Source organism: Rhagoletis zephyria, unplaced genomic scaffold (genome assembly GCF_001687245.7).
Source record: "Rhagoletis zephyria isolate East Lansing unplaced genomic scaffold, Rhagoletis_zephyria_1.1 Rzeph_scaffold_01884, whole genome shotgun sequence".
NCBI classification, from domain to species: Eukaryota; Metazoa; Arthropoda; class Insecta; order Diptera; family Tephritidae; genus Rhagoletis; species Rhagoletis zephyria.
Window position 1 is genome coordinate 84,006 of NW_016158968.1, and position 10,900 is coordinate 94,905.

At 35.2% G+C, this 10,900-nt stretch overlaps 1 protein-coding gene across 3 annotated transcripts in view; it reads left to right on the top strand.

Annotated features, from left to right (window-relative positions):
- Positions 1 to 545, top strand: part of LOC108365466 (sodium/potassium-transporting ATPase subunit alpha) — a 53,597-nt gene extending 53,052 nt beyond the window's left edge. For 2 of the 3 annotated variants that reach the window (XM_017619496.1, XM_017619498.1), the window contains one exon: positions 73 to 333. In XM_017619496.1, the coding sequence (XP_017474985.1) occupies positions 73 to 193 (121 nt within the window). In that variant the 3' untranslated portion in view covers positions 194 to 333. Of the gene's footprint in view, positions 1 to 72 lie in introns of all 3 variants that reach the window. The other variant, XM_017619497.1, reaches the window with a different exon arrangement.
- The last annotated feature ends 10,355 nt before the right edge of the window (positions 546 to 10,900 follow it).

A 10,900-nucleotide genomic window follows, 5' to 3' on the forward strand; every position in this document is an offset into this window, starting at 1 on the left:
TAAGTTAAAAAATCAGAAGAAATTCATCACAGGAGCTAACTAATCATGTTGTTGTAATAAATTTTATTTTAGATTCGTTTGGTGGTTACCAGCCATTCCATTTATGTTGTCTATTTTCATCTATGATGAAATTCGTCGATTCTACTTGCGTCGCAATCCAGGCGGCTGGTTGGAACAGGAGACGTACTATTAAGCTGTATGTTTATATACATAACAACAACAGAAACAACAACAACAAGAAAATCAACAGCAACACATTAGCAAGCGCATTTGCAAATATGCCGAGTTTTACGACGACTACAATAGCAGAAAACAACAACAAAATCAGAAACAGAAACAACATGTTTGAATTTTATGCAAGAAATACAAACTAAAACGAGCGCGTCGTGGTCGCACCAGCAGCGAAAATAGAACAGACAACAGTAATAACAACGACACCAGCGGCAGTTGTGGCAGCAAGCAACAGACTTTTACGGCAACGCTGCAAGACAGCAATAAAAATAATATGGCACATGCATGCTGCTGCGAATATCTAAAGCGACCACCAATACCACAACAACAACATCAACAACCAGAATTATTATTATTTTTTTAATTTTAATTATTTAATAAAGAAAAGGATAATTATTTAAACGATTAAGTAAAGTTAAATTATAAATTAAATAATGGTAATAATATGAAACAAAAATAATAAAAAAATTAAAAAAAAAAACATAAAAAAGGAAAACGAAAATCCAACCACACATTACACAATAAATAGCAGTTGTTTTTTTGTAATTAAACTATAATAAAAAGGGTCTCTCACTAAGATAACGGAGGATTTTAAGAATAAACGCGCTACAACAAATCGGTAGAACGCCGTTAGACTATTGGTGAAGGGTAGATAATTGAAGTTTGCAGCAACCTAATTGAGTATGTTAGTCAGCAGTCGGGAGAAACAAAGCAGAGATGGACATTCGTTGCCAGCTTTGATAATATTTCTAGGCGCGCCAACGGTTGAAAAGTGTTAGCACCGATAACTATAAAAAATTTGATAAGAAAGAAACTTAGTTGAAAATTTTTTCTGAATTTAATGTAGGAGAAATAAAAAATGTGGATCAATAAAATACTTAGATAAAATACAAATACGAAACAAAATTATAAGTGACATGCAAGTAAGTGTTTATATATACATACATATATCCTTGGTAATAATGCAATTGAGAAAAGCAGCAGCAAGAACCGTTTTATTAATGCAGTTCACTACCACTAACAAAATGCAAATTGAAATCAAATACACCACCTTAGAGCTAAATTATTTACGCCCCAATCAACCCAACGCTGGTCTACAAGATTGTTAGAGTTTAGAAAGTGGGAGTAAAACATTTGGAACAGCAGTTGGGCTAGCTAAGCTGCAATTGAAGGTTTGACAAGCTGCTATCTAACAAATACAAAATTTTTGAAGGCAGGCGAAGCAGTGAATTATTGGTATAAGAGCAAGAAAAGAACAAACATATAAAAAATGTAGCTAAAGATATGCAATAGGTGAATACTTAAAAATAATATGCAATTGTACCAGCGATAAAGACCGGAAAACCCTGAGGAGCTAATAAGCTGGAAACTTACATCCGATAAGGCAGAGTCAAAGCTGCAGCGCTTGCCTAAGCACACATACACATATTTACATATACATACTATATGTACAAATTGTAAATGAAGATACATACATTTAAAAAAAAAAAACATGTAAACTGCCACTGCTCCCAACTCACATAATATAACATTTACATACACACCACAAATACAAAACAAACATTTGCAAAACACTGAAATATTGAAAGTAAGGGGTCACCCACGCATAATACATACATATGTTGTTTGTTTCAGAATTTCTTACCATTTTCGAATGTGCTAATTCATACATATGCTCCCCACTTCCACTTCCCCTTCCACTTTTGCCCCTTCCAGCACCAATCTTTTTGCTTGCCAGCAGCAATATTCGGTTAACAACACGTTTATTGTTGATTGTTGTTTTTGCAATTTCCCAATTTCCTCTGCGTTGTTTGTCCTGCTGTAATTGTCCTAATTTTTTAAGAAACTTGAGAAAAATAATAAACAATGAGAAATGTGCGTAAACGAAAAGCAAAGGTAAAATGAGAAAAAATGATAAGAAAAGTAAAATAATTAATTTGTTAATCTATTTGCCTTTTTATTGAAAAATTAGAATTTATAATTAAAGTATAAAAATGTGTGAAAAAGAACAAATGCAAGTGAGGGTATAAAATTATAAAAAAAAATTAAAAGTTAGCATTCGTTAGAGAAAAGTAAATACAAAACAAAAATAAAAGGAAATATAAAAAATTAAAATATGTAGCCAATAACATACATACATAGAAAATAAAATTTTAGTGCATGTCTTTTGCTCTCAAACGACGCTTCTCAGCAGCTCGCATACTTGCGCCGAGTGGAAAGCTCCGCGAAGTAACAGCTTCCTATGGTATCCGCAAGCTGTATAAGTAGTAGCTGCAGGACATGCGTGTATGTATATGATTTTTTTTTTTTTAATGCAAATAATTTTAAATTACAATAATTACATAAGTAAAACTGATTCATAAATCAAGTATAAAATACAATGAAAACATTTGAAGATATAAGATTAATGCATAATTCACACCACATAAAAGCAGTAAGAGAATATTTCGTAAAAGTGTTCATATAAAAAGCAAAAACTAAAGAGTACCAAACATTTGAGTATTTAAAAACAAAAAGAAAAAATATGAGTTTTCTTTTCCTTTTTGCTAAAAATTCCATTAACAACCGTAGCCGTAGAAAATATAGTAAAAACTTGCTTTGTTTGTGTGGCTACTGTCTTTCGTGTTAATTCTTCACAATTTTTGCAAATAAATCTAATTTAGCTGAGTTCAAAATTAAAGAAAAAATACAGCAAAACTCGAGTTCGCAATGTATATGTGTATGTAGCAAGAGCGCGCACTTTTAGCCACTTTCCACAAACGCTATAGCATACTTTTCGGCTATTAAGCAGGCCGCTGCTGCTTAGTCTTCTATTACACATCTTGTCACGCGTGCACGCACATGAGCCATGACATTCGCTGTGGCCGCGGGTAGTTTCCAAAAGGTGTGTTGTGTTTTGGTATTTAATTGATTTGAATTGAATATAAAAATATGCGAGCAAAGAAAATTAAATTTGTTATAACATAATCACTTCAGAAACTGTTTTAAAACTGCATTATTTAATTATTTGATATAAGTTTTAGTTTTCGTTCGTTTACTGTATCGCCCTCCGCTGTAAATGTATTTGTAGATTTAATTAAAATTTAAAATTAATACAAACAAAAAACAATAAAGCATATACAAATAATAAAACACACACAAAAAGAATTGCGCATTTTTTATTTGTTACAAAGTGCGGAAATAACGTTAGTAAACCATTTGTATGTATGTAATCGACTTTTAAGCTATATAAAAAATTTTTTTTTTTCGCAATTGAACGGCCACAAACTAAGCACACTTGGCAACTATGGCTGGAACTATCCGTATATTCGTATATCCGGATATTCGTGTATACGAATAAAATCCGAATAGTACGAATAGCTTGGTTAATAGCCATTCATTTGGTTTTCGAGATTAATTAATATTCATGCATTGGGTTATACGGATATCCGCTTAATATCCGTTTATTTGGTTATCCAGTTGTTTCAAAAAGTATTTGGACGGATGCGTAAAATTGTTCTCAAAATTACAGAATCTGTCCAGTTGCAAAGTAACTAATACCCGCCTTCGATTCGCCACTTCCCTGCTCGCGTTGGTTGAAGTTCAATCGCTCTACGAAAAATTTTGCATGTGAAAGCAACAACAAAGTTGTATGGCTTTCCCACGGCACCCCAATTACGTAGTTCGCTCTCTCATTCGTAATTCGCACTCCAATCAGTGATCGGACTTCTACCACATTGTGGTTGATCTGCCACTTTTTTGAGCATCTACCACACACGGTCTGAAATCTACCACATAATCGCATTTTTTAAGACCAAAAAATGTCCAACACTAAACACTTACAACAGGCAGAATGGGATTATAAAATAAACTGTAAAATATTAAATTTTCTCAATATTCAATTTTTCTACAGGAAACGTGGTTTTATTGTGTTAAATTGCAAAATATATGATCTATAAAAATAACTAATAGCGAAAATGTTAAAAACGGCGATTTTTGTGAAAGTGTTAGCAAATTTCAGTGCATCATTAGCTTCTAAAGCGTTGTTTATCTTTACTTGAGAATTGTCAAAATCGGCAAATCCCAAGTAGCGGTTTCTGGAACGTGCCACATTTGTTCGCTACATCGTGATGTGATAAAATGAAATGCTGGCAACACTCCGTAAGGTTGCAGAAATCTTTCAAAATATGTTAGAAAAATATCTTGATATGGAAGGAACTGCTTTACACATTCAAGAGAAAAAATTGCCAAAACTCAACGCAATTTTAAGCAACTTCAGTATTGTACTTTATTATACTAAAATTATAATTTTTTAAATTCTAATTAAAATGTTTGCAATTTATCTGAAACCTTGCAGAATATTTTTAACTTTTGTACAAAGTTTGATCCAAAACCACAAACCACATTTTTTTGAAATCTACCACATTTTTTTCCAGATTCTACCACACAAATATTTTTTGAAGTCCGATCACTGATGCCCTATAAGAATTCCGTTTCTTAAGTGCAGATCAATCAGTCTCTCCAGCATCTTCAAAAAAATGAGGAAAGGCTCATCGGCGTGAATACATAGGTGACCTTACACACGTTAGGAATAAAAGTAACTCTGACCACTCTCCAAAGCCCCGAAACATAACCTCTAGCTAGGCAGATCGCGATGATAGGCATCAATCAGTGGCACGACACCTCCGCAGATTGCTGCCGTTGAGCTGGTATTATGCTGTCCGGACTCGGGGCCTTAAAGGGTTTGAAAGAGCCAATGACTCACACAGGGTGATCTTCACACAATATCTGAGTAGTCCGTTCCATGGCTCTTAGATTCTAAAAGATGCAGTTTCCGTTCTCGTCCTTGATGTATACCAGGGGAACAGGATTCTTAGAGAGGTCTCGCCTAAACCTCGAATATTTTTGGCTACCTTCCACGCGTTAACGAAAAAATCTCCACGAACTTCTTTTCGCTTTCTAATATCGGACTTATATGTAGATCCAAAGTGAAATCTTATTTAGTGTCCAGTCAGAGACCAAATTACTATCCCGGCCTTATGGAAATACCTCTGCTACAGGCTTTAAGTTCAGAGAGCTCCACTCTCCGCTCTGATTTGCTCTTTACTTTGTGGTGACTCAGGGATAGGAGATTTCAATGGCCCTTTTACACGACGAGGTGAACACACCACTTGATTCGTCAATTTGGTTTCAGTCCGCCACTCGCGGATGAAACCGTCAGAATGCCCTGCATACTTCTGCAGTATAAGTCCCAGTTGGTGCTGCTCAGATTTCTGTACGATAATCCGATGATCATAAAAGTAGTAGTCGCAAAGACCCTTCAGACAGAGAAGCGGGACAGGTCGGGGCGATATCTAAAACTCACCTCTATTTTTATGATCCAAGCCGCCCCATAACGATGCAGGACTTCATGCGCATCGCTTCTGCTACATTATTTCTTAGCAGCAATGAAGGTGGCTTCACCACTTCCTCATGACCCAGTTTTCACCATCCAGGTTCACCGTTAAAATGTCTCCATCGCTGAAAATAATAATAATAATAGTAGATTGGCGCTTACACAGTATGTTAGTGTTCTGCCGAGCTTCTCCTCCGATTTATGGCTTGCGTCTTGATGTTGTCACACAAAGAGGAGGGACCTACAGTTTTACGTCGACTCCGAACGGCGATTGTATTATTGTGAGAAGCTGTTTTTTCGTGGTAGAATACACTCCGAGGTTTGCCATTGCCTGTCGAGAGGTGACCGCATTAAAAAGAACTTGTTTATGTTTTGTTTTTTTCATGTTGGTCGGAAACTGGCCTCGAACGCAGGCCCTGCAGAATGGTAGTGCGCATTGCTAACCGCTACACTATCGCTGAAAAATAGGCAAGATAAATACTTAAAGTTGAGAATACAATATTGGGGTATAACTGCGTCCTGCTGCACCATCAGTTTGACGTTCTCCGTCCCGATATCAGAAACCTTGTTGCAGCTGTACACCCACGGCTCCTGGATCAGGACTATATCAACTAAACCTTGGTCATTCTAGAAGACCTGTACCCCTGCACCCCTTCGCTGGCATCCTCGCTACCAGAGGCAAGAAGGCCCTGCCAAACAGCGGACCAACACATTTCCGAACCAGCAGTACTACACTATACGATGCAACGTGTTCAATATCACCATCCACTTCGTGTTTTTCAAACACCGTCGCCACCGAATCGGTCTGATAAACTTTGATGGCTACCTTCGCGAACCCATAGGTAATAAATAACTCCTTGGGATGCGGCAAGAGGCCCGAGACTCTGGACTAAGTACCATCAGCGCCTACAGAAAGGGTCTTCTCGAATCGAATCATCTTCCAGTTGTGCGCTGGAAGACCGCTTCCGGTTTGGCTCCCTTCCACACCTCCCCAACCAGAGGTACTTCCACCCTATACAACGAAGCCAATGGCTCGGCGGAAGCTATTAGATTCTACTAAAACTATCGCCATCATCCATTGTCAGAAGCAATATCTATTAAAAAAATTGCGTGAAAAAGTCAAGTCAAGAAGGAAGCAGTGCCTAAAAAACCAACACCTATTTTATCATACATAAATATAAACAGAAAATGACGTTAGTATTTACTTATATTATTTTATTAAAAAGGAAAATCACAACAAGTTAATTTTTTAATGCAATTGTATAATAATTTCATTTTAGTATGAATCTTATATATAATCTTATTTCGTGTTAAGAGATTGTTGTAAGTATTAACTTGGAATAAATTGCCGTCTTAGTTAGTGAAATATATCTCCGTACTTTTGAATCTACCGTACTATATGTAATAGAGGTTTACGCCGACAGGCTTTGCGGTGGCGGCGTGGTCAACTTCAAAAATATACGGCGGCGGCTGCGACGCCGGCGCTACTGCTCATAAGGTAGATTTCAAAGAGCCATGAGGCTACTAATCTTATCATTTCAACTCGTCAGCGTTAGGCAATTATTCTATTATTATAATTCTATATATTTCAATATTGAATTAGTTTTAAACTTAAATATTGTTATTGTTTAATTAAAATGTTGAGTGTCTGGCGCTGATTGATGGGCGAACAGAAGAAGGTCTGAGGTATATACATACTTACACAGACGGATCTCTATGTTTTCTACAGATCCGTATTTACTATTTAAATTAAAAGAAATAAAAAAAATTTAAAGTTTAGTTATTGGGGTAATTTATGTCGCTCTCAATAAATTTTTGCAATAATCTTATCAACCGTTATGTTAAATTACGGAGTTATTACGATTTTTTGCGGATTACATATTGAAAACAAGGTTGGTCTACTTTTTTTCCAAAAGTTTAACCCATCAACTCGAACCAGAACGGGCCTTTTTGACCCACTGTTGAAAAAAGGGCTTATAGGTGGTTAAAATGAAAAATAAAACTAATGTTTACCATAAAGAGGGAACTTTAACCCTGTGTAGAAAACATTGCGATGCGAGGGAGCAAAACCTTCCTGGGGTTTGACCACCACTAAGGAATGCTAACGTAATTTTCACACAGCCACCTAGTACTTGCATATGTATATGGGACCCCAGAATAATAAATGTAAATATTAGCAAAATATGTGTTTGTTTAAAATATTAAAATATTATCTTTGTTTTATCTCCAATAATTTAGGAGTCAGATGCAAAGAGGCCGCTTCTATTAAAACGGCTTTCTGAGATATTGGCGTTAAAGTTTTTGATGTGTTATAACTTTCTTGTTGTTGTAGTAGGTGTATAAAAAAGTAGTATTGTTGTAGTATTGAAAAGAATTGTCTACTGCGGAAAAAATCGTTAGATTACCAGTATTCGACCCCAATTTAACTGTAATAAACGCTTAAGTCGAAAAATATGTTACCTATGTTATTTTTTGAGTTACGCTATTTTTAGAAAAATAAAGGAGATCATATTCTTGTACAGAAACTAATTTAAAAATCCAAATCCAAAACTAGTTTAAAAATGTATTTCTTAAAATTGTGTTTTTATACAAGTAGTATTTAGTTCCTTCAAACGATGTATTTAATGTACATACATACATCTTGAAAATTCTGTACAAAATTCCTTAGGCGCCGAACGCCGCCGCCGCACCGATATTTTCGTAACTCGGCGACGGCGCGTAAGCAAAGACAAAAAAACGGCGGCGGCGGCGGCGTGGCTCGGCGGCGTATATCTCTAATATGTAAGGTGACCATCCATCCTATAAACGGGACAGCCCTCTTGCGCAAGATTATTTTTATGAAAATTGAGCACGAAAGAATGTTACTCATATGCCGCGTACACCTTAAGTAACACGCTTTTCCGCTCATATTTCATACAAAAAATGTTTGCTGATTTTCGTTTGACCACTCAATATTTCGTATTTATCCATCGATTTTCTTCATCAGTAACTTTATTTATTTTTTTTTGAAACAGAACAGGCTTTAGTACAAATGCAAAAATTTCGCACAGAACCTGTTATTTTTTTAAATTTTTCTTCTGTTAAAGTTTGATTTTTTTTCATTAAAGAATAAAAAAAGCTGGAATGATTGATTAATTTGTCAGAAACTATAAGCCCTATCGAAAAGTGATGTATGTATATACGGTTTATGGAGAATTTCATTGGCTTTCATTTGCCGTATTTAATATTAAGATTTTTCAATGGGTTTGTAAGACATACGTGATTAAAAGGAACCAATTTTTGCTTTAAGCTGAATAACGGTAAATTGCAAATATCTCGAAAACGTATCCATAGAAAAAAAAAATTAACTCGATTTTCGAAATCACCTAGCAATTCTATATAGGAATTGGATAGTGGCATCCATAGAATATTTTTGCTGTAAACCAGTGTTATCAGTGCAACAAAACAAACACAGCGGATCATAAACAGAACTAGATATCTATCAGGATCATATCGTTGTTGTTGCATTTGCATTAAAATTTTGCAGATTCCGATAATTCCGAAGAAATCACAGCTACTGTCTATGAACGATGAGAAATAGTGTCCATGGACGTTATTTCCGGTGACCTTATTACATGTCACCGTAAAGTTTAGTTTAGTGATTTTTAACCTTCATGACATTAAAACAGTTTTCTACTGGCTGCATTTCTTTATTCATTCTGAACGCTTCAATATATCAGGATCTTAAAAAAATAGTTTTTGGTATTCTCCGAAATGAACTAATGTCAATGATATTATTTCTACATTTCTTCTGACATTAACCCACTTTTGGCTTATATGCCAACGTCAATGACATTAATTCCACTGACTTATTACATGCAACATGTAGGCATGGATAACATTGGATTGTATAAAAAGAAAATATCAGATCTTTGACTGACAGCTTTAATTCTTATATGTTTATATGTAATGACTGTGCTATCTTATAAATACAAACTACTGAGCATTCCAATAAAGTAAATACATACATAATTGATTTATGCGTAAATTCACAATGACGCTAAAAAGACGTTAGTTTAACATACAATAAATGAAACCTCAGTTTTCTTAATCTATGAGTGTGCACTTGATAAATTAATCAAAATCGGTCAGGAGGAGTGCTGGTTTTGAAATACACACATTTATTTGTATTTTACTGGTATAATTCAGCAGGCCTAACCAAGTGTCTAGAGCTCGTTACTATTTACCATCCAGTATATCCTTGGTTAGAAGCATAGCCTTCAAAACAAGCAAATAAAATTAATATTTTTTCTCATAGCGGCCACTTCAAAAAAACAATGCAAGGCGGCAGCGATTGTAATAAAACTGTTGATTCCTTTAGTTATGGATAAATACGCGCGGAGGTCAAATAAGAAGAAAACCTAGGCCACACATTCAATAAAATGTGATATACAAAATATTTACTTTAGTTGAAGTGCTTTTTACAGTTACACAGTTAACTTATGATGCTATCAAATGATTGTGTATACAAAAAAAAACCAATTAAATCATAAAACCAGTATTTATCAACGCGCAGTAAAATGTCGTAATCTCCAATTTCTTATCTGTCGTGATAAAAGTGTCGAATGACTATGTACGTACTAAATGTTACATGAAAAGTTGTGTCTGCGAGGTCTAGTATACTCTACGTAAATGTTACTTTTATATAAATAAATATGTTAAAATCTTTTTTAATGCAAACATTTAATGAAATTTTGATTAGACCTTTGAAATAGTGATAACCAGGGAGGAAAAGTTTAAGATTTTGCTTGGAATTGCTTATTTTGCTTATTCAGGGTCTCCAAGCTGAAATTCTTAACGTGCGGGCTCGTGCGTGTTTTTGAAAGTTGATTTTACACTCGTGCCGGGCCGGGCCTGAAAATTTAGGCCCGTGCCCATCTCTAGTTACAATGGCCACTTAGCAGAAAATTAGATTATTATTATATACTTTTGGATATTGGGCGTGTCGCCGCCCCCTTATGACCACAAATGTGTATCTCGGTAACCGATTCATCAATTTCTACCAAACTCGGTGCACTCGGTAACCTTAATATAAGAAATAAAATCGTTGAAAATTATTCAAATCGATCTAAAATTACATCCACTTCCCATACAACGGTAAATTTCAGACAACCGAAAACTCCGATATTTCAATAACTGAAGACGCTAATTTACTCCAAGTTAGTAGTTACAACAATCACTTAGCAATAAATAAGACTGCTATACACTCTTAGGAATTGGGCGTGATGCCGCCCACTTTATGACTACAAGGTGCAT